The sequence below is a fragment of the Plecotus auritus genome (genome assembly GCF_963455305.1).
Source record: "Plecotus auritus genome assembly, chromosome: 5".
NCBI lineage: Eukaryota > Metazoa > Chordata > Mammalia > Chiroptera > Vespertilionidae > Plecotus > Plecotus auritus.
Window position 1 is genome coordinate 16535174 of NC_137776.1, and position 25033 is coordinate 16560206.

Sequence of the window (25033 nt, forward strand, 5' to 3'; positions counted from 1 at the left end):
TGAGGTTTTTTCTAGTTTTTTTATCCTTTTTGACGCACTCTCAAAACAACCGTAATCTAAGGGCACAGTGACTGCCACAGCCCAATTCCCTTTTACAAATGCAAGAACTCTTGGATTAAATTGAGTTCAATAATTTTGGAAAATATGCTTTTTATTAATTATCAAAAATTTTAAATGCTGTTCTTTACCAAAGCGGGACCATGAAAGCTTCCACTAAAAATAACAATATGTTCGTTACTGTCATTTATGAATATTTATTTATTATAATCAATGTAATATTAATAATTAATAATTTTCAGAATATGTGCTTACTCTGGGAAACATTTAAAGGGATTTTGATGAAAAAAATTAAACAACAGCCACACTTAGAAAGGAAACGCAGGTATAGTAAAATGAATACTAAACTAGGTAGGATGTTTTCAAATTTGGCCTAACCATAATGGTTGTTATTTGGAATTTGGAAGCCCATGCAAGAATAATGGAATCATCAGAAAACAGAACCAGGAATCTTTCTGACCTCTTCGGTTTGCTCCAGAAGTCTAGGGTGTTTTTTCTTATGTCAATGATGTGGCAATATTATAATTGCTAATCTGAAAAATTTCCCTCCGTATCATTCTGGGGCAGCAAACCCAGTTGGCAAATGGAGGAGTCCTCAGTCAAAAGCTTGCAGTATGGGAAGGGCTTAGAAGTGACAGAGAACAATGCACTTGGGGCCAGCCGCCTGCAGCCATTGGCTGTGGGGCAGAAAATGTGATGCTAAAACTACTGAGTCACAGAGACCCGTGAGACTCAGTCTCTTATAAAAAAGTGACTACCCATTTATTCCCAAGGGAGGTGACATACTAAGTTTGGGTTTAACATGGCAAACCTTATTTAACCCAATATAAATTTTCAAATGCTTTCCTTAAAAAATACATTGTATGAAAGCAAATTAAGAAAAACAGATTCCTCCACTGAAACCATTAGAAGTTTAGCATTCTGAATAAGAGCCATGTAACACGACAAGGTTCATAAGGCTACCCTGTTCTTTCAAATATCACAGTATTAAAATGAAATGCAATCTTTTGTGGCAAGGGAAGTGTCCCCAAAAGCATGTATACTTATAATAAAAGAAGGCATTCAGTTCTGACCTTAAACAGCAAAATTAACTGTTAGGAAGTGAGTTTACTCTTTCATAAATCTCTCAAGTCTAGCTTTGATGTCAGATGAAAGTAACCAGCAGAGGTCCATGACCATCTGCCTGAGTGCACTGATAGATGCTAACGTGTATGGAATCCAGCATTGTGCTTGGCACTTTCTCAGATATCCTCTCATTTACTCCTCCTAGCAACCTACAGGGAGAGAGAGTATTTACTCGCACTTCTTGCCCAGGATGTCAAGGCCAGTGGATGGCTTATCCAGAATTCAAATCCAAATCCCATTCCCTGCAGCCACAGCCCCATTGCATCCCTAAAGCTGTTTCTCATCTAGGTTCTTAGAGTGGGACTACGAAAACAACTTGATCTTCCAATCAGAGGTGTTTTTTAAAATTATTTGTTATAAACTATTGGACTAATTTCCCCTTTTTTCCAAATTACTCTCAAATAAATAATTCATTTATTTATAATTATTATGTATCCCACCTCCATTAGGTATGAACCAAGAGCACCTGCCACGCACAATTCCATAGCAAATGAGGATCTATTGTCTTCTATCATTATCACTGGAACCATGTGCACTGTTTGCTGGTCATGGTCCTCTAAGCATCATATCCCTGACACACCTCTGGGACTTGTAAAGTAGATGGACATCAGGCTCATGGGTCCTAAACAGAAACTTGGAGTACAGACAGCTCATAGTCCCGGGAGAGGACTGGACTTGGCCAGACATTCTTTATGAAGTTGCCTGGCTCGGGTCCAGACAAACACGACAGTGAAGCTACTTTTCCACGGCAGCCCTTACAGTTGTTGCTGCTTTTGTTGTCTCTGACTAGAGTCAAAGTTTTTAGAAAGAAAATACTGTTTCTCTGAAATGTTAGAAATCTAAAGTAAGACTGAGTTGTTTTCACGTGTTCACTTTCAAAAAGAGCAACAGCAACAAGAAAGAGGAGGTCAAAATCTTCAAAAGGCTTAACCCAATCCAAGGAGTAGTGTCTTATTCTACCAGAACTCAGCTTTAAATTCTTTAGTTTTATACTGCTGTCTGCTCTACTCCCCAGAAAATAAATGTTGAACAGCAGAGAGGTGAATATGACATTTTCATTTGTTGATTGTTCTTACAATGTGTTGAACATATTGGAAGTTTTAGAGGTAACTAGGATACCTGGGAAGTTTATAGCCTTGGAGAATCACTGAAGGAAATGTGAATGGGTGGGGCACATGACAAGCCCAGGCCTCATGATTGATCCAGTGTTGTAGACCAAGTTAGAGCCAATTATTTGCTCGGCTGAGAAATCGTGCCGAATTAAACTAAGAATATCGGATGTAATTTTAGGCTTCTGCTATCCCAGGATAGAATAAGCATCATGGATGAGAAAGTTCTGAAGACCCATCCAGAAACAACTTCCACAGGGCAGTCAGTAAATAATGTGTTCAAAAAGATTAGAAGTATTCTCTCCCTGAAACGTTATTTTAGTATCCTGATGATTTCAGACTTATTTCCAGTTGTCAGCACCTGGTTGCTGGAAATAAGTTACTGCCTTAAAAATGCAGTACGTTTTCAAATCAATGTTCTAATTCTGCATGCTTAAATTTAGGAATAGAAACTATACAGTTCTTATTGTTAAGAATTATGAAATTTATAAAATTATTTTCTATATAAGTCAATAAATAGTGATTAGCAAATTTGGTAAGCTGACACACAGGTCTGAGATTCAGTGTCTACACATCCGAAGCCAAGTATTGTTCATTGTCATCATCCTTGAGGCTCATTAAAATATACATGAATCCACATGTGAAGGAAATATAGTTAAATAATGCATCTTTAGAAGCCAAGACACAGGAAAGGACAGAGATGAGAGCAATTCCTTTAGCATTTAAGTGAGAAATATGTAATGAGGAGGTTGAAATAGGAAAACAGCCAAGAGCCAGTAGTACAAATGAAACTGCATGGAATAAAGTCTTGATGAATCTGACGTCCTCCCTGTAGAAAGTCTCAGCTAATTGTATCTCTGTTGAGCTTTCAGGAGAGAAATAAAGCACGAAAACAAGTTTAGAATACTAGGGGCTTTCTTAAAACCCTAAACTTTCACTGACATGCCAATTAGATGTTCAAAAGGATGCCTCTAGGACTTAGCAGCCAAAGAGGGAGCCCTGCCTTTTTTCTTAGCAAGGCAGGGAAGGAAAATAATGCATTGTAGATTTTTCTTAACAAGATTGAAATTAAACATTATTTTCTGGTTAAAATCGGTAACTAAAAATTAAATTTAACCAAAATGCTAACTATGTGAGCATCCCAGATAATTAAGGTTGTGCTTCAAACAGGACTATTTGTCCCCATCATCAAAAAGATCTTAACTACCTTCTTTTTTTACTGATAAATAAATTGATATAAACACAAGAGAAATGAATCTACTTGAAAGAATATCTTCCAAAGGATGCATTTGTTTTGCAATGCTTTGTCTCTATGCCAATGTTTCCATGGTTATTCTGACTTGTTTGAGGGGAATGTATAGATAAGGTCTATTATGCAGCAGGGGTGTCAGTGCATTTGATTCATTAGATCAATTACAAGATTATTTAAGGGATGGTTTCAATTCAGTGGCTCCTGAAGCATGAAACATTCACTGTCTCCCATCCCATCAGCTTGGTCTTGCTAATCCTTCTCCACTGTGCTGCTTCTGTGGCCCTTTGTGTCCTTGTGCAGGTGTTGTTTGTCTGTCTGATCTTGTGCCTGTCTTGTCCAGTTCTCCCTGCAGTTTCTTCCTGTGTGTCTGTTTGTAGATGAAGGGGCTGAGGATCAAGTGGGTCCTCTACACAGGTTCCCCAGCCATGAACCTGCCACCAGCGGGAAGAGGCGTAGACTCCTAGTCCCCTCCATCTCGGTGTCTGTGCCTGATGATGACCCTTCCAATTCCGATGAGGAGTACTATGAGCATCCTTTGTTCAGCTCACAGTGGACTACCTCTAGTGTGCTCCCCAGTGTCCCAGCGCAGAGTGCAGAGGCCCACTTAGGCCAGGAGAAAGGTGAACCAAGCATGGTCCCCTTTTGCTCCTCCTCCCCAGCCCATGGCTTTGACTACATGCATTATATTAAGTGTGCCTTTATATATGGGGTGGGAGGGATAGGAGCCTGTTTTTTCCATATGAAAGTGAAGTCCCTATATAGCTTATATCCATCCAAAGGCTTCAATAATTTATATAAAAGAAACCTTACTTGAGGCACGTGAGAACTTCCTTTTTCTGTATTGTTACTTCTAAAAAGGAAGCCAAAAAGTGGGGGGCAGAAAGGGAGGAATCCAAAAAGTTTTAAATTAAAACATGACTCCCTTCTGCTCCTTGCAAATAAATCAATTGGGGAAGAATATATTCTCATATCCAAACAAGAGACAATGACCCTGAATATAATTTTTCTTCCTTGGATACACAAACCAGTTATAAATAGCCATCTTTTTTAGTGCCATGTTAATATGATAGTTTCTGTTTAAGGCAGAATAAATGTTATGGAATAAATGTATTTCTCCACATCATTTAATTAACTGCAGAAACTACAGAGGCTCTTCCAGGTGACTAAATCTCACATCAGTAGATCACATCAGTAGAACTAAAGTGAAGGAAAAGATCCATAGCCTTTGTCATTCCAGCTTTATGAAGATGGGAGACCCTCGTTTATAATTGGCTATGCTATGTGCAGTGGGCTGCATTGTGTCTCATTCTAACTAAGTAGTTTTGTAAAGAAAAAGTAATTATAGCTAAAACATTTTTGTTTAAGTGAAGAGATTATTTTCAAATAAGCAAAAATACCTTGCTTCAGTGAAGAGTTTATATTATACTAGAGGCCCGGTGCATGAAATTTGTGCACTTTGGAGAAGGGGGTCCCTCAGCCCAGCCTGTGCCCTCTCGCAGTCCAGGAGCCCTTGGGGAATATCCGACTGATGGCTTAGGCCCTTTCCACGCTGCGCTTGCCAGCCGTGAGCCCAGCTTCTGGATGAGTGGTGCTCCCCCTATGGGAGTGCACTGACCACCAGGGGGCAGCTTCTGTGTTAAGCGTCTGCCCCCTGGTGGTCAGTGTGCATCATAGCGACCAGTCATTCCGCCGTTCAGTTGATTTGCATATTAGCCTTTTATTATATAGGATGGGACAATACTTAATGGGAGGTTAAATAGTTCCAAGGCAGTGGGGATAAGCTCACTGACTATGTTCCTGATAATAAACTTCTTCCAAGGTCTTTTGGAAAACAAAAAGCACCAATGACTCAGACACTCTAATGGAGAACTATAACCTCTACTGAGTGAAACTAAGTTCTTCTAATAGTGTAAATTAAGACAATTAAGAAAAATATGTGGATTTTTGAATAAGGAACATGTGGAGCGGAAAACAAACATGATTTATACAAAATCACAAAATGGAAGGCTAAAAACTTACATGGATTTGGAAAACATGTAAATTAACTTGATTAGGCTTTATTCGATAAGGTGACATTAGCAGCTATATTAAAAGTCTTTTAGCTGTAATTAAAATTATAGTCTGAATTTTAAATGTTACTCCACTAGCTAAATTGTGAAAGTGAAAGAGTCTGCGTGCTAAATGTGAGGAATAGATGAAGTAGTTCTCTCCTCCCCCAACTCCAAGGGTTTTAATATTTCTCAAAAAGAAAACTCCTTTTCTATCTATGTCTTTCTCACAGGGCCATTTAAACAATGTATAATTGTTTCAGAGGAATTTTTATAAGAACTATAAAACAGCTTATATATATTTCCTCTAATTTCTTAAGTGGTAAAATCAGATTTATTTTCCTGCCATTTGAAGCACAATAACTCATGCCCTTCATAAGTTTGTTTTTATGTTTTAATTGTTAACATTTTTGCATGTGATACACACCTTTTGGGGGGATATTTTGGCAGTTTGGCTGCCACTCAGTTATCTCCTTGGTGGTTTTGAATTGCAGAAATAAGACTTTATAGATGTCATGCACATTTTCTTTCCTATTCCGTGTCAAAGGGAAGTATGCATGAACCACATGACAAACATTTCAGGTTTAGTATTATGAAAACAGTTGTGTCCCAGAGGCAGACTTTTCTTAGTGGGTTGAACTTGTCCCTGAGCCTTGTTTTTCAAAATATTTTACTTATTCTTTTGAAGTTTTTATATTCTCTAATATCATATAATGTAGTGAAGGTAAAATAAATTGAGTTAGGCAGTCTTTCACCATTGAAATACTATTAAATAAATTATATTTTAAATAGTTTTGGTGGACTTCATAATAAAGCTGTAAAGGTAATTGATTGGATCTTATTTTGAGACCAAGGCTTTTTTTTATTCCCAGAGTTCTTTAGCAAAGTTTGCATGTTTTAAATAAAGTAATTAGAAATTCATATGTAGGGACTTCTTGCATTGGAGAAAACAGCACATGTCTAACGAGTGTAAAGTGTTGTGTTTTGTTTTGTTTCAGTGCATCATTGCATCTATCTCTTCACAACCATCTGTTACCTGGTAGCACCATCTCTTCCTTCCAACAAGCTTCTCACATGTGTGCAACTCACTGCCATATCCACTAAGTGGTAATAGAGCAATAAAACCATTTCAGCTCTCAAATTTTAAGATAAATAACCTTTTAATGAGACTTTAAAAGGCATCATTATTAGCAGATTCCACCTAAGTTTTCCAAGCAGTAATTAGTATACATTGCATTAGAATATTAGATTGCTCATCCAAATGGTAAAAGAAATTCTCCTGAGCTGAAAGTGTGCCTTGAATAATATTTCTGTTGTTGTGTGCATTGTTCTGTGGTCATGATGTCAACATCTTTTTCATCCCTAAGAAGAAGAAACGCTAGAGGGTCCAGTGGCTGAGGAAGAGAAACCTGACACTCTTCCTGGGAAAGAGTGTGGGGCTGCCAAGGTCTCAGACCAACCCAAGGGCCTCAGTGAGGGCCAAGTGGAATCTAGTCTGGAGACCCATATAGTTCCTGAAGAGAGTGCCCCAGCAGGGGCCCCGCAGGAGAAAAGTATAAAAGAGGTCACGGAGGTGTCTCCAGAAGTAAAAACCCCTTCCTCTGCCAGGGAAGGTGTGTCTTTCTTAGGATCTGCATGTGTCTTGTTGCAAATGATCTCTCCAGCAGCTTACCAATCTGATGCCTTTCCAATGCTATTCCATTCCTGAGTCTTCTCATGAACCCAAAACCACTGACAGGCTTGCCGAGCGGAGGGTGTGGCTTGCGCAGGTGCCCTGTGGCAGCTTGGTTTTCCACTGCTGCAGCTGATTCCTGGTTTTACTTTGCCATGATACAATACGCTTTGCAGCCAGGCTGATGACGCTGTGTGAGCTTTTTGTCCCTCCGCCCCCTCTCATCTCAAATGTTTGCCAGTCACATTGCTAATACATGTATATTTTTATTTGTTTATTTTTGGGACAGCAATTCATATGCTTTTGTTTCAAGTCGCAGAGTTGAATTTTTGCACATAAAGGCTTAAATGATAGAATCATTTTTGTTTGCAACCGCAATACGCTCTATTTTTTATGCTTCAACGAGGACTGGTTTGGTTTCCTTAAAAGCTCCTGCTGATGCTTCTCATATCATTTCCTTTCCATGGCAGCCAACCCCTTTGGTCATCCCCATATCTCTTGAGTTTTCATTCATCTGATCTTTTTTAGAAGTTCATAAACTATTTTTTTCTATTGTTATAACAGGACACACAAGTATATAAGGTAATGATGATCCATACACTTGCTCTTCAAGAGATGACTGGATTTTATTATTTCCCCCTCAAATATTTTCCAGATAAATATATTTGGCCCTAGTGACCACAGTGAAGTACCTTTAACCTTAAAACACAAGTGAGACTCTGAAGCCTTCTTGATTGGTGAACAAGTTAAAAAAAAGAGTCATTTATTCCTGTGGAGCATCTCTAAAGGCAATACTGGTGGATGCGTCCAGTTGATTGTGTTCCAGGGAATGAGGAATTAGGTGATGACCAAGGAGAGAAAGATATTATATAGTTGACACTCTTTAAAATTTTATTACTCATATGACTTCCCAGTGCTAACATTATAATTCAGATTTTCTTATATTTATCATAAAGACTAAGTAATATTTGTTAAGAATTTTGAATCCATGATAGAAATTGACTTGTCGATTCTTAGGCCATACATATAAAGTCAATAACAAATATTTATTAATATTCCTGAAATTTAATCTTAATGAATTTTTAAAAATTATTTCAGTAATTGTTCAATACCCCGAAAATTTGTTGATCAAGATCATTGAAATCATAAACTTTTATTATAAATGAATTGACCTCTGCCCATGGCCTACCAATTTACTTTTAAATGAGAAAACAATAAGTTCAGTAGAAATCAGTCCTTTTCCATATTTAGTCATATATATATATATATATATATATATATATATATATATGTATGTATATATGAGTTTTGCACCCTAATATTAGCTACATATCAGTATTCTTTAATTCACAATTTTTATCTGAAGAAGGAATGTTAATTTTTTTCTACTGCACTACATATCACATACTTTTTAGAAGAGACTAAACAAAGGACAAAAGAATAGTCAAAATATCCTCTCTTACAATTTCTGTATGCATTAATTCACATTTTAGCAACAGTACAAATATATCTCAATCCTGACATTTTCATATTGATTTTTAAATGGGTAGCATGTGTGCATGTTCCATAGTTTTCCTTTTTACCCTGCCATTCATTTGTCATTTCAAAATATAATTTTAAGCTTACTGCCTGAAAGCACTTGCCTATTGTGTTTTATTTAAAAATCAACCCAATTGCTTCAGGTTTACTTACAGCCTCGAAGATGGAGTTCCATGATCAACAGGAATCGACTGCCTCTTTACCTGAGCCATTAGACAAGAAAGAAAAGGAGTTAGAGAATCAAAGTAAGCCTGGTGAAGATCTTAAACATGCTGCCTTAGTTTCTCAACCCGAGACAACTGAAATGTCCCCAGATAAAAAGGACAGACAAGGCCCAGAAGAAGGAAGAGTGCCTCTCACTCTATTTGGGCACACTCTTGGTGCCAGCCTAGAAGACTCGAAACAGAAGGCAGAACCAAGCCTAGTGGTCCCTGGTATTGACCTCCCTCCAGAAACCCCAGTTCCAAAAGAGCAAAAGGACTGGTTCATCGAAATGCCAGTGGAAACAAAAAAGGATGAGTGGGGTTTAGTTGCTCCGATATCTCCTGGCCCTCTAACACCCATGAGGAAAAAAGATGTATTTGAGGATATCCCAAAATGGGAAGGGAAACAATTTGATTCTCCCATGCCGAGTCCTTTTCACAGTGGAAGTTTCACTCTCCCTTCAGATGTTATGAAGAATGAAATAGTTGAAGAAGCATCACCTTTTGCCCCTGTCCTATTACAGTCAGATGACAAAACATCTCTGGAAGAAACCAGCGGCCCAGTAACTGCCAAAGACACTTCTAAAGTTGAAGAGCCCCATAAGGATAAACCTTACAAAATGGCAGAAGTACCAGCCTCAGAGGCAATTCCCTCACCCAAAGATGCCCACATTCTGGATGTAGAAGAATGTGTCCCAGAGAAAGTTTTGGAAGAAGAAAAAGGAGCAACAAAGCAAGAAAGTGTGCAGAAAAAAGAGACGTCCACCCTTAGTGGTCAGGAATCTTCACTTACTGAAAAGGAATCTCAGCTAAAGCTTGAGGAAAAGACAACCATTCCTGACAAAGAAACCATGCTGAAAGAGAGTGAACTCCCCAAACCGACAGACAAAGAAACAGGTGTAATTCAGCCCTCCGCAGAGCATACTTTCTCAAAAGAAGAACAGAAAGACCAACAGCCTACCACAAATACATTAAAACAGGAGTCATTCCCTGTGAGTTTGGAGCAAGCAGTTACAAGTTCAGCCATGATCTCTAAAGCACTGGAGAAAGAACCAGCTGTGCTAAGTGAGAAGAATGCTATCGAGGATCTGTTTGAAGAAAAGGTTGCTGACAAAGGTAATAAAGTTGAAGGAGTTGGGGCTGCAACATTAGCTGAGCTTGACATGCCATTTTATGAAGATAAGTCAGGAATGTCCAAGTACTTTGAAACATCTGCCTTGAAAGAAGAAGTGACAAAAAGCTTCCAGCCAGGAAGTGATTACTATGAACTGAGTGACACAAGAGAAAGTGCCCAAGAGCCTTTTGATACTGTATCTCCCATGCATAAACATGGTGACAAGGGACTTCAGGCAGGTAAAGAATCCCAGCCCGGTGCTCCAGCACAAGAAGCAGGGTATAGCACTCTTGCAAAGAGTTATCCACCTGATTTACCTGAAGAGCCCAGTTCTCCTCAAGAAAGAATGTTCACTATTGATCCAAAAGTGTATGGGGAGAAAAGAGATCTCCATAGTAAGAATAAGGATGATTTGACACTAAGCAGGAGTTTAGGACTTGGTGGTAGGTCTGCAATAGAACAAAGAAGCATGTCCATCAATTTGCCCATGTCTTGCCTGGATTCCATAGCCCTTGGATTTAACTTTAGTCGAGGGCATGATCTTTCTCCTCTGGCTTCTGATATTCTAACCAACACCAGTGGAAGTATGGACGAAGGGGATGATTACCTTCCAGCCACTACCCCAGCACTGGAGAAGGCCCCTTGCTTCCCAATAGAAAGCAAAGAGGAAGAAGAACAGATACAGGGAGAAAAAGCTACCAGAGAGGGAAATACTCAAGTCGAGACAGTGTGTGAATCGCCATTCCTAGCCCAAGATTATTACAAAAATGGTACTGTCATGGCCCCTGACCTGCCTGAAATGCTAGATCTGGCAGGCACAAGATCAAGACTAGCTTCTGTGAGTGCAGACAATGAGGTTGGCAGGAGGAAATCAGTCCCATCAGGGAATGTCATTGAGGAGAATCGTACTGGCTTGCCCCCTGTCACCGATGAAAACCACGTCATTGTTAAAACGGACAGTCAGCTCGAAGACATGGGCTACTGTGTGTTCAATAAATACACGGTCCCACTCCCATCACCTGTTCAAGACAGTGAGAATTTATCAGGAGAGAGTGGTTCCTTTTATGAAGGCACTGATGATAAAGTACGAAGAGATTTGGCCACAGACCTTTCATTGGTTGAAGTAAAATTGGCAGCTGCTGGAAGAGTCAGAGATGAGTTCAGTGCTGAGAAAGAACCAGGACTGAGTAGGGAGTTTGATCAGGAGAGGAAAGCAAATGATAAGTTGGACACTGTACTAGAAAAGAGTGAAGAACATACTGATTCAAAAGAACATGCCCAGGAATCCGAAGAGGCTGGTGACAAAGTTGAAATATTTGGATTAGGAATAACCTACGAGCAAGCTTTGGCCAAAGAACTGACAGTGTCAAAAGATGCATCACCTGCCATGGCCGAGAAAGGTCTCAGTTCAGTGCCAGAGGTAGCTGAAGCAGAACAATCCAAAAAAGCTGGATCAGAACTGAATTTTGCTGCAAAGAAAGCTGAGCAGGGTCACTTAGATGTTAAAATCAGTGAGTTTGGACAGATGGCCTCAGGGCTAAACGTAGATGCTGGAAAGTCAACAGAGCCTAAATTCGAGGCTACACAGGACCTCACTCTCTTATCTGGGACACCTCAGGAGGCAGATGTGTTTATGGGCGTTGAGTCAGGCCACATGAGAGAAGGCACCAAAGTCAGTGAGACAGAAGTCAAGGAGAAGGTGGCCAAGCCTGACTTGGTACACCAGGAGGCCGTGGACAAAGAAGAGTCCTACGAGTCCAGTGGTGAGCACGAAAGCCTGACCATGGAGTCCTTGAAGCCTGAGGAGGGCAAGAAGGAAACTTCCCCAGAATCTTCTCTAATTCAAGATGACATTGCCATCAAATTGTCAGTGGAAGTTCCTTGTGCACCTGCTGTTTCAGAGGCCGAGTTAGCCCAGGATGAGAGGGCGGATGTCCAGTTGGAATCTATTCAGCCACCCAGAGAAGAAAGCAAAGAGACCCCAGGTATCTCCATCACACCCTCTGATGTTACAGAGCCATTGCTTGAAGCTGTCGAGGCTGAACCAGCAGAAGCTCAAAATGAGGAAGAAGAGATAGAAGCGCGGGGAGAATATGATAAACTGCTTTTTCGCTCAGACACCCTTCAGATTACTGACCTGGGTGTCCCGGGTGTCAGGGAGGAAATTGTGGAGACCTGCCCAGGTGAACACAAAGGAGTGATCGAGTCTGTGGTGACCATTGAGGATGACTTCATCACTGTAGTGCAGACCACAACTGATGAAGGGGAGTCCGGTTCCCACAGCGTGCGTTTTGCAGCCCTGGAGCAGCCAGAGGTGGAGAGGAGACCATCCCCTCATGCCGAGGAAGAGCTTGAAGTAGAAGAGGCAGCAGAAGCCCAGGCAGAACCCAAGGATGGCGCCCCCAAGGCTCCGGCTTCCCCTGAGAGAGAAGTGGCTGGGCTCTCAGAATACAAGACAGAAACCTATGATGATTACAAAGACGAGACCACCATTGATGACTCCATCATGGATGCTGACAGCCTCTGGGTGGACACTCAAGGTGTGCATTTTTTTTCATTTTCTGCTCCCAAAGAAAATCCCATAACCTAATGGATTTTTTTTTCATTTTAAACATTTAAAAACGCCCCTTTGTCTCTTTATTTTGCATTTTGTTCAATGGATGAAGGATTCTGTACATTTGTTACTAATGTTCTTCTTGTTGTTCTTGTTGTCATGATTTGCTTTGATTCGCAGATGATGATAGGAGCATCATGACAGAACAGTTAGAAACTATTCCTAAAGAGGAGAAAGCTGAAAAGGAAGCTCGGAGACCATCTCTCGAGAAACATAGAAAAGAAAAGCCTTTTAAAACCGGGAGAGGCAGAATTTCCACTCCTGAAAGAAAAATAGCTAAAAAGGAACCTAGCACAGTCTCCAGAGATGAAGTGAGAAGGAAAAAAGGTTCATTTAACAATCACTTCTTTAAAAATGTTTGTGAAGTAATTCGTTATTACTCTTTTTATAGAAGAAACTTCTAACAGTGGTAACTATTTAATGAAATTTTGTTCGGTTTTGTTCCAAGTGTTTATTTTCTCCTGATGGTATGCTTTTTGTGTTTTCTTATTCATAGCAGTTTATAAGAAGGCTGAACTTGCTAAAAAAACAGAAGTTCAGGCCCACTCTCCTTCCAGGAAATTCATTTTAAAACCTGCTATCAAATATACTAGACCAACTCAACTCTCCTGTGTTAAGCGGAAAACGACAGGTGACTGTTCAATTCTGCAATGTGGCTGGCAAACATAGACATGTTTTGTTTTGTTTTTGTTTTTTAAATTTCATTACCGTAGCAGCTTCTTCATTTTGTTTTTCTTCCAAAAATATCTCAGTAGTCATGAACAATTTCAGCTATTACGTGTCTTGTATCATTATTCTTTTTTTTTTTTCCCTCCCTGCAGAAGAGGTCATGACCATCTGTTTCTTTGTCATGCTCAGACTTAACAGTGATTGTATCTTGGCATTGTGCTCTAGTGTCACGTTCTGGGGATTCCTATTTTCATTCTGTGTGTTTGGTTAGACGATGGCGATGAATATAACCGTGGTATGCATTCTCATTATTTTGCTTATTTATCTCCCTCATGCTAAAACCCATGTGTATTTGTCCTATTTTCTAAATTGTTACTGCCAAATCTGTTACTGATGTTGATGAACTTACTAAAAGCCACCAAGAATGCATAGTGATTTAGAGATTGAAAATGAAAAGCAAATCTGTGTTAAAATAGTGGTTGCACAATTACTTTGCTTTGGATGACAGAGGGGAGAAAAAGAAAACAAAATTATCTGGTAATCTCCTCAAATTTTATTTCTCAGATACAAAATTATAAAGGTTTTTCAATCTACGGGATGTATCTCTCAGCTGATATTTCATCATTGGGCTTTTCTTAAATGTGTTGGGTCCTATATTATTCAGTGTTCAGTAATCGAAGATAAAACTCTCTCTCCCCACAGAATTTCTTAGAGTTTAGGTGTATTTCTATTTTACTGCCTTCTTATTTTTTTCTTCTTCAAATATACTTTTTTTTTTACTGTTGAAAAAGTGATGGAATGAAGGAGCACAGCATGTTACAAATCATATAAAAGTCATAAAATATCTATAATGCAAACTCCATTCCTAAACTGTAGTATTAAGTATTTATTTACATGTATAATTATACTATGATAATCTTAATTTACGATATATTTTATTTTAACATTTGTTAAGTGGCATACTTGCAGTCTACAAAATTAGATATCAGATTGCTAAATCAGGAAGGACTATTTTGCTTTCCATTATACATTAGAAGTGCCTTTTTATAAACATTCAGATGGTTTTAAATGTTAAGAGCAGCATTAACCTTTATAAAAAAAATCCAGATTATTGATGGTTTTGTGGTAGCTGCTAATATCTCAAGTATTTTGTATTTGTGTCCTTCATATCAGAATTGCTTAATATGCTTTTCTTCAAGAACTAGTCTCAAAGGTGGTATTTGAAAGTGGAAGACTTACAATTGTGCACAAACACTGATAATAAAGATTCAGGATGAGGAGTTACTCTACTTAATAGTTAGGAATTGACATGCCATCTCTAAATCTTATATCCACATCTTAGATCACTTTTTCATTAAACGTTCAATCTTTCTTCTAGTTAGCCAGATACTTGGGCAGGCAGAAACTCTTGATTTGGGCATAAAAATCCTACATTCTACCTGAAAGGATGAAAGAATATATCAGGATTGTGGAATTTCAGAGGAAATGTCAAATGGTGTGGTGAAGTACCTACATGTCATTTCTATTCAAGATCTTTGTACTCATTAGGATCTTCCTTACTGTATTCAAAGGTTAGTACTTAAGCAGAAAGCATACACCAAACAGGGTGACACTGGCTTGTAGCAAACTCTATGACACAGAAATTTGAAAAAAAAAATGGAAGTAGTGAGGATACATCATTTTCACAGCTTCTTCCTCAAAAAAAAAAAAAAAAAAAAAATCAGTTCCAGAATCTGTGACTAATCTTACTAACCAATCCTAAATAGCACGTAGCATATTGTAGACAGTTATTATTTTTGTGTTAGAGCTGCAGATGGCATAAGGAACTTCCTGAAACTCATTCGAAATGCTTACTAGTATAAGGATAAGGATTCCCCACCCCCCACTGAGGATTTCTCTTTTATGAAAGAAAATTAAGGAGGAAGTAAATACGCAAGCTTGTGTCTTCCATTTTAAGCACAACTTTTAAATGCAGATAGTTTTCCAACACACAAAGGATTGTTTTCAGTCATGAGAGATATTTAAAGTCAAGTCAGGTAAGTCATCGTCAGAAAATATGCTGGAGTTTCAAATTGACACCAGAGGTATAAAAGAGCAGCAAGAGAAACAACAGTAACAGATGTGGTAATAATTTCATGCAGTAAGTTCATGTGTAGGGCATGTTCTATATTACCGAAGTCAGAGTTCTCTCATGTTTTCTCTCTTTGACAACCTCTTTTTCTTCCCTTCTCTGCTCATGTGATACGTTTCACATCGAACAAGTGTGTCACTCATATTGTAAAAGGAAAGGGTGCAGAGGGAAAAGGGGTTGGCTGATCAAGAGCGTTTGGAATATGAAAGGCAGAAGTACCTGTAGGTATGCCAATGGCTGCAAAAAAAAGGGTTTGGGAATCTTCATGAGCTCTTTTTTATATCATGCCAACTGGAGAAACCAGCCAGTCTCCTTTTCCTTAAATTCTATAGCATTCAGATTGCTATTCTGTGACTCCCGTTCTAAAGGATCTATCCTCATGTAGTAATAATTTAAAGGTACATTGGTAACCAATAGAAAATTATTTGGTGAGCTTACCTGTGCTTTGGTAAACCCTGGGCTATCTTAATGAGCACACCCTATAGTGGAGTGTTGTTATTATTCAGGTTTCTTTAGGTTACTGAGTTTGAGTCTCAAAATAAGCAAAATTTTGCTTTGCCTTAGTTGACACAACTGACTATCCAAAGTGAATAAAGCATGTGTGTGGTGTCTACCCATTAAGTTTGGGGTTATCTGTGTCTTCTCTCTCCCACAGCAGCAGGTGGTGAATCGTATCAGGTTCCCAGTGTATTTAAACAGGCAAAGGACAAAGTCTCTGTGAGTAAAATAACTTTTTCCCTGTTCTTCACTTGACGCTCCTCTGGGTATTAGTGGCAATGTTTTACTAACTTTAGATATAAGCTAGACTTTAGCTGTTTACTCTTAACTGTCATTGTAAATCAGAATGATTCTCGGTGGCATTCGGGCATGTCTTAATGTCTTCTGGAATGACTTGCTCTTTATTAGGAAGACAAAACATACGAAACAGCACAATGACCTGGTAAAAAAAGCGGGGGGCAATTATTTAGTTTTCATAGATTCAAGATAAACCATCATAGTCAACATAAAATTAAATTTTATAATACATACTTATTATGTCTACCAAATAAGAATCTGAGCAAATTAAGCATGTAGATGAGCAAAAGTTAGTAAAAATATTATAATCCCCTTATCTAAAGACAACTACAGTTACCATTTTGATGTAAACTCTTTGTTTTTTTCTACACATTTATAGGTTTAATAACAAAAGCACAATGTATCAATTGTTTAATTAAACAGTAAACAGAATTCCATGTCACTGAACATTCTTATTCATTATCTTAATGACTATATCACATTGCATTTTATTTATTCATAGTATATACTTAACTCCCTATTATTCACACTATTTTTTGTTATTTTTTAGCCATATTACTATGCAGAAATCATTTTTTGCTAAATCCTACAAATGCATCCCTGTGCATTTCCTGAAGTGAAATTATTGTTTCAAGAAGAAGGTCCATATTTAAAGTTTTTGATCAAGGTTGTCAGATTGTCCTCCATTAAGATTCTACTGACTTTTATGTCCAGGCGTATATAAAAGCGCCCACGTTCACCATGGTTACTGGCTATTCCTATACTTTTTCTATATTTCTCAAGTTATGAAGATGAAGTATCTTATTGTTCTAATTTGCTTGTATTGATGATATTTAACTTCTTTATATGTTTAAAATCTTTTTTAGTTTTTATTTTGTGTACTTTATATTATTAACCATATTTTTAAAACTTTCAAAAGACCAAAGTCAACATGACTTTTCTTATTGAAAGAAAAATTGTAAAGAGTACTAATAAAATCCTAAAGTTACAACAGATCATTTGAATGATGTTAATTAGTAACATATCACAGTGTTCTCAGCCAACATGTATGATATGTGAATCACAATTCTTTGTTTAGCTTTTTAAAAACAAGTAAGATTTTAGACTTCCACTTTTTATTTATTGTAAAAAATAGGAATTCATTTTTAATAATAGCCAGACTTTTATATAATCCTGAACACAAGGAGCTTTATGTTGATAAAAACATAAATAGATATATATTTATTTAATTTTTATATAGATGTTTTCAGATATAGTCTTGAACATATGGCAAGCAAAAGAATCTATTTATTGCTTTGGTAAATATTAGTGTTTATTTTGAAAACACTGTGATTTTAAGATTTGTATGTCTTCACCTTCTGCTTCTGATGAGCAACTAGTCAGTTGTGGTGTTTAAGAACTGGGCTAGAACAGACCAGGTCCAATATTAACTATATTATCTTTTCTCCCTGTGTCTTCATTTTCCAAAAATAATGGAAGGGGTAAAAATTCCTATTTCATAAGTTAATTGTAAACATTAAATATAGTAATTTTATAAAATAGTGCCTAGAACATAGTATTTAACAGTGATAGTTGCTATTATTATTATTATTATTATCATTATTATTATTATTATTTGAAAGGTGCAAATCTTTGGCAGCAGATATGGAAAGTAAATTTGAGCTTTCCCCCATTAGGGAAAGAATGGTTCAGTGTACATTGTTTGAAAAATGTTTAGGAAATTTTCTTAAAGTGCCTTTGCCTTTGAATAATTCAACAGGAATTGGCATTCAATGCTTACACTTAAGACAGAAACCGTATACATCTTCTGACACAAAATGAACCTTTTTCCCTTGTAAATACCCATCTCATTTTTCTGAGGAAAATTAGACCACCATTCTTTCCAGCTGTTTTTCATTTAACATCCCTCTTTTTCCTTCCCTTGTAACCTCATTTTTTTTTTCTGTTCCTTAAAACCCTAAGATAAACTTTTATTTTTCTCTGATATTCAGTACACCCATCAGAACAGTTATCTCTGATTTTTCAATTGACCTTTATTGTGAGCCTGACCTATAAACCTTCATTTCATTTTGATTTTTTGTTTGTTCATTTTATTTTGGTTTTGTTTTTAGCATCAGATTAATAGTTTTCTTTTATAATTTGTGGCAATTCAGTCACTCATTTTTCTTTCCTGTATTCACACTTTTGAAATTCACTATTTTGTGGGTAGCATCAATAAAAATTAAAAAATGACTTCTGCTGACCCAGTTAACACTTCCCAGACAAGGTGCGGGCTCTGTAAAACAGGAAGTGAATTGTGCAACCAGTGACAAGTTCTGCCTGTTAAAGTGGCTGTGGAAGCTATAAACTTGCGATTAAAAAATCTGTTTCAAGTGCTATTTTTAAACAACTAAATCATATTAATTATTTGAAGATAAGATATCCTTGGCTTTGTCATACTTGTCTGCATATTTAATAGAGTTTCCCAAGAGACATGGGGCATGCCAGCATAGCTTATTTTCAAAACCATTGGCATCCAACCCATTTACTTAAATTTGCCCACAGTCTCCCCCTGTGTTATCAACACCTACAAATTCAGTCTTGGATTTTTGTGGGCAGTCTCTTCAGTGCTGACTTTCATGTTTGGAATTTATAACACATCATACAAACTGTGGTCCATGAATGAAAATGTTATGAATTTTATGGCATAACTTAATCCCCAGTATGCATTTTACTCATAAAATAAACATATATATAAACTCTGCAGTTTTCTGATGAAATCAATGTATATAATCTAAAATATATATTTTCTCAACTTAAAAATATTTTACTTATTAGATTTTAAATATGCCTTGTTCTTTTTTTTTTCCAATTTCAGAGAGGAAGGGAGAGGGAGAGAGATAGAAACATCAATGATGAGAGAGAATCATTGATTGGCTACCTCCTGCATACAACCCACTGGGGATCGAGTCTGCAACCTGGGCATGTGCCCTGACTGGGAATCTAACCTTGAACTCCTGGTTCATAGGTCGACGCTCAACCACTGAGCCACACCGGCCAGACTTATACCTTGTTCTAAAGTTCTTGAAATGTGACCACGATATTAGTTATATATACATCTTAAGAGCTGTGTTTATCAAAGGAACATTTCCAACAAACTCACAAGATAGTATCATCTAAGAGAGTATCATGTAAGATCTACGGATTAATCAGAGACTTTTACGTAGAATGCATAAAGAATATTTTAATCTGTATTCTCATATATGAATATTCCTAAATTAAAAGGAGGTGTTCAATGAAAATCTCTCATTCTCATATAAATATACATCTCTGTCATCGTTTATAACCATTTATCATGTGTTCTTATTAAAAATATACATTTAATTTTTATAAGTTTATACATTTTTAAATTTTCCATTTATTTCATAGTTTGGTTTATTTGTGCTTTTGTTTGTTTTCTTTCATGGCTAGAATTCTACCTTGTCAAAGATTCCTGCCTTACAGGGTAACACAAAGTCCCCAAGATGCAGCTCAGCCTGCCCTAGTCCGACTAAAAGGACTACATTTTCTGACAGTTTTTTAATACAGCCCTCCTCAGCGGGCTCCACAGACCGTTTGCCATACTCAGAATCAGGGAACAAGGTAAGGCAGCAGGTCAGTCAAAGGCGCAGAAAGGAATATAATTTGGGAAAAGGTTATAGGACAGGATTCAATAAATGAATGAAAGCAAACACTTTAAATTCTGACAGGGGTGACATATAAATAATAGACCTTTATGAAAAATAAATACAAATTAAAAGCTTGAGTAGCTATGAATAGTCTAACCATTAAAAAAAACTAGAAAATGTCTTTTTCTAGGTATACCATCCATTATTAATTTATAATTTATTTGAAATTTAATAAAATTTCAAATGCAAACAAAATTTATTAAACATACTGCATGTAGCATGTTATATATATAATCTAATATATACTAGTATATTGCATAATCTAATAATACCAAATTATAGTACCCTGCACCCTCTCACAATCTGGGACCCCTCAAGGGATCTTGGAGGCCAGGTGCATAGTTTCAGCCTAATCCCCGCAGGCCAGGCTGAGGGAGGGACCCCACTGGTGCACGAATCCATGTACTGGGCCTCTAGTATGCATATAAGATCTTTGGTTAATCTCTTCCCACCTTCCCCTCTCCCATCTTCCCTCTGAGATTCATCAGTCTGTTCCATGTTTCCATGCCTATGTGTTGAGCGTCTGCCCCCTGGTGGTCAGTGCGCATCATAGCTACCGGTCAAACAATCGGATGGTCGCTTAGGCGTTTGTATATATAGATAATACAGTAGAGAGTTTGGATTTGATATCAGACACATCAGGATTTAATACTAACCTCTGTTCCCTACCAATTTGAAAAAAATTATATAAGCTGATTAAGCCTGTCTCCTTGGCTAAAAAATGCATATGATTTTTGTGTTGAGAATTAAATCATAAGTGGATATAAAGTGCTTCCATTTCCTATGACGTAAGTGCACAATGTATGCAAGGGTCATTATTAGGAATATTATGCATGCAATGCCCTACTGCCATTCCTTTCTGATTAATAAATTATCACACTAATGTAGATTTTTCAGTAAAATTATTAATTCACTAAAATTACCTGAGTAAATTCATTTTGCCTATATTATCATTTAGGATTGGAACTTCATAAGCAATTATTAACACTAAATCCAAAGTAATCCATTTTTAAAAAACCTCTAGGCAAATATGAATTCTAAGTTTTGAAATAGAAATGCTTATAAGCATGTGAAATTCAGTAGTGTGTATTAAAGAAATTAATCTATCAGCACAGGAGGAAAAATAGCCAGAGCAATGTAATCAATCACCTTGTATAATTAAAAATAAAGGTTCACAAGAACCCAATGTCCTTTTGTTCCCCCTCCCCCTGCATCAGGATGGAGTAATCAAGAGCCCAGAAAAGCGCTCTTCTCTGCCAAGACCCTCCTCCATCCTCCCTCCTCGGAGAGCTGTATCGGGAGACAGAGATGAGAACTCCTTCTCTCTCAACAGTTCCTTCTCCTCTTCAGCACGGCGGACCACTAGTAGGTTATTTTAATTTGTCTTCCTTTCTAATCATGTTTCTAAAATCCCATAAGTAGAGCAGAACTTATGTATTTATACTTTACATTTGTCAAAATGTGCTTTAAAATCAGATTGCATTTGTCCTAAGGATCAGGAAATCCAGACTGCTAATGGGTCCTAAGAGCTGTTTGAGTCAAAACGATTCATGGAGGAAATGAGTACATACTGCTTTGTTATTAAATGGGATTGGGACAAAGTTGTTTTTCTCAGAATATATTACCCTCTTCTTTCACGTTTAGTGTAAAAATAAATTTGAAAGAAGTAATTAAGAAAACTTGTAGTCAGGTGTTTAGAAAATATATAACTATTGAAACTTAACCTTAAAATGTCACTGGAAAGTCAACAATCAAAACCTAGGATCCTGCTCAATTTGTTAAGAATTTGCCTTCCAATCAGGCTGAAAACAGAGCATGCTCTGTGCCAGAGCTTCAGTTTCTTTAGACTGATGGCCCATCATGTACTGATTGATAGTTATCACAGTGTATGTAAAGACTATAAAAATGTTCTAATCATTCATTATCTACTTATATGTTGTGTTGCTACCAAGACTGTCTAGTAAAGCCTGGGTTCAGATTACTTTCACAAATATGTTTCTATTACACCGAAAATGGCTTCCATTTATTGAGACATGGAGATGCTAAAATATTATTTTAATATATTTTATTGATTTTTTACTGAGAGGAAGGGAGAGGGATAGAGAGCTAGAAACATCGATGAGAGAGAAACATCGATCAGCTGCCTCCTGCACACTCCCTACTGGGGATGTGCCCGCAACCAAGGTACATGCCCTTGACCGGAATCGAACCTGGGACCTTTCAGTCTGCAGGCCGACGCTCTATCCACTGAGCCAAACTGGTTAGGGCGGAGATACTAAAATCTTAAGACACATTTTCCACGCAATTTAATTAACAAAGCTAATGGTTAGGTATTAATAACCTCATTAAATCTTCTAATGAGAAAACTGACCTTTTAGAGAGGGTAACTTGTCCAATGCTATACAGCTAGTAAGTGGTTGAACTTGGCTGTCAGCCCACTGATCATTTCACAACCTGTCCTCATAATGTCTCCTCTATATTTATTTGGAAGAAATAGTTCCAGAGAATTGCTCTATAGAATCCCTTGGGAAATAGTACAATATCTCTGTAACTTAAAAATCCTTACAAAATGGTGGAAACATTTGAAAAATAGTATCTGTCATTAAAATCTATTACAAAATGGTGGAAATTGCCACTTCTATCACATTATAGTTGACTTCACCACTTCTTTTTTTAATTTTTAGTAATTAGCCCACTTGAAATGCGACTATTTTGCATGACATTTAAACAGTGCTTTTGTCTACAATGAAAATGTTTGTTATAATTAGAGCAATTGTGCTCTACATCATTTAGCTTCATGAAGTATTAACATCCTTTGAAATATGTGCTAGGAACACTTTGAAAGCATTAAAACTCTTTTTTCCTTAGCAAAAATAAAGTATTCAAAAGAAATTGGAAGAATGCATTTAAGAGTTAGTCATCTCCAGAGAAAAGACTTCAGCTCCAGATATCTGGAGTCGGAACTGGGTATAACCCTGGGGATGTTAAGACAAGACAAATGTTATCAAGTGCTCCCCAAATGCATACCATGAATCCTGCTTCTATTTGTTGCTATGGAAACAAATGGTACTTCCTTCATAAATCCACAACTTCAAGCTACTGTGCTCTACCCTTTAAAATGTATCTGCATATAAATTGCTTTTTTGTTCTGAGTCAATTCCATTTTGACTTTCTAACTGTACTTACACAAGCATGTTGCATTGTATTATTTGATAATGAACATAACTGATACTCTAAGGAAAGGGTTTGTTTTATCTCCACATAGCAATAGCTAAAAGGCACAGGGACAATTAGAAGAGTGTGATTTGCCTGTCATCTTTTTAACTGCACACAAGAATATTCTGGCAGTTGGTACAGCTATTGTAAAGATTTGAAAGTAACAATGCTATACCGGAAGTTCATTTAGCCCAAAAGGAGGAACAGACATTGTCATTGAGGAGCTGACAAGATAAATAGGAGTGCCATTTAATAAAGTAACTTGTAAATATTTTAATGTTTTTAATCTTTATTGTTGAAGGTATTATGTATGTCCCCTTTTTCCCCATTGACCTCTCTCACCCCCTCCCACCCCTTTTTAGTTGTTTTAGTATCTTAAATTTAACCTTTTTAAATGTCAGAACATATAAACACGCAAATTTGTCATTTTGATGACTAGAACATCACTTATTGCAATAAAAATTGATTATATCTATTGAACAGCAGTGTTAATGGCATATTAGTGATTTCCCCCCTCATTCTCCAGATGTAACCAAAAACTTTATTCTTTAGTTTTCCAAAGCTGAAAGCCTTTTTCTAAAAGTATAGCGATGACTCTTATTTTTAAAAATATCTTTAGTAAAAATTGTTATTCACATCCAAAATATTACATCAGCTTAATTTCTATAAAGTCAAACAAACAAACAAAAACAAACACCTCAGCACACTTGGACCAATTCTGAACCCAATTCGTACCATTTAAAAAAGAAAATATATTGTATATCTCCTGTGTTCAGATTCTGTGAAAGGTACCCATGCTGGGTACAGTGACAAATAATACAGAGAAGATCCCTCTCCCTCAAAGACCTGAGTTATTTGGAGGTGAGGAAGTCATAGAGAAAACATTTGAGGCAGAAATAAAGTTCTTCAGAAGGACATAGTGATTGATTCAAGCCTGCATCAAAAACTTGGTCAGCCCTGACCGGTTTGGTTCAGTGGGTAGAGCGTTGGCCTGCAGACTGAAGGGTCCTGGGTTCGATTCCAGTTAAGGGCATGTACCTTGGTTGCGGGCACATTCCCAGTAGGGGGTGTGCAGGAGGCAGCTGATTGATGTTTCTCTCCCATCGATGTTTCTGACTCTCTATCCCTCTCCCTTCCTCTCTGTAAAAAATCAATAAAATATATTTTTAAAAAAAAACAACAAAAAACTTGGTCATAAACAAGCTTTGTAGAAAAGAAGCTACAGGCAAGTTGGGTGTGGTTGTATCATCCTGGTCTCAAAATACAATTTTGTTGAAAGCAATAAAAATCACAGAGTGCACACTAATTTATCACTTCAGTCTCTTCATACCTCATTTCATATTGTCAGTTGAAGAGTTTACCTGTTTTGTCCTTATATTACAAAACCAAATTGAAAGGGCAACTTTTAATTGATATGTGAAAACTGTTCACTGAAAGAAGGAATAAAATTGTTCTGTTTCTCCAGGAGATTAAACCTAGACCAATGAGTAGCTCTGTACATCACAATTGTCTCAGAAGCTCTGTGGAGCTCACTACTTGTAAATATTTAAGCAAATATTAATTGTTCCCCTTCTCAGGAAGACCTTCCTGCAACAATGGTCAATTCCATTAGATGACTGTCCTTTTCACTTCATTGGTTTCAAACTTAATGAGTCATATCTTTATCATCTCTGCAGGATTTTTCTAGAAGATTCATTGATTTTTACAAAGTACCACATACTCAGTAGTAAAAAATAAAAATCATGTCCTTTCTATAAAATACAAAAAAAGTAAAAGAGTTTG

At 37.1% G+C, this 25033-nt stretch overlaps 1 protein-coding gene across 18 annotated transcripts in view; it reads left to right on the forward strand.

The window, feature by feature from the left end:
- Positions 1 to 25033, forward strand: part of MAP2 (microtubule associated protein 2) — a 238807-nt gene that overhangs the window by 196591 nt on the left and 17183 nt on the right. For 7 of the 18 annotated variants that reach the window (XM_080667398.1, XM_080667400.1, XM_080667401.1 and 4 more), the window contains 6 exons: positions 6959 to 7204; positions 8946 to 12659; positions 12854 to 13060; positions 13230 to 13364; positions 16189 to 16250; positions 21253 to 21400. In XM_080667398.1, the coding sequence (XP_080523524.1) occupies positions 6959 to 7204; positions 8946 to 12659; positions 12854 to 13060; positions 13230 to 13364; positions 16189 to 16250; positions 21253 to 21400 (4512 nt within the window). Of the gene's footprint in view, positions 1 to 6958; positions 7205 to 8945; positions 12660 to 12853; positions 13061 to 13229; positions 13365 to 16188; positions 16251 to 19778; positions 19962 to 21252; positions 21401 to 25033 lie in introns of all 18 variants that reach the window. The other 11 variants (XM_080667391.1, XM_080667390.1, XM_080667392.1 and 8 more) reach the window with 8 other exon arrangements.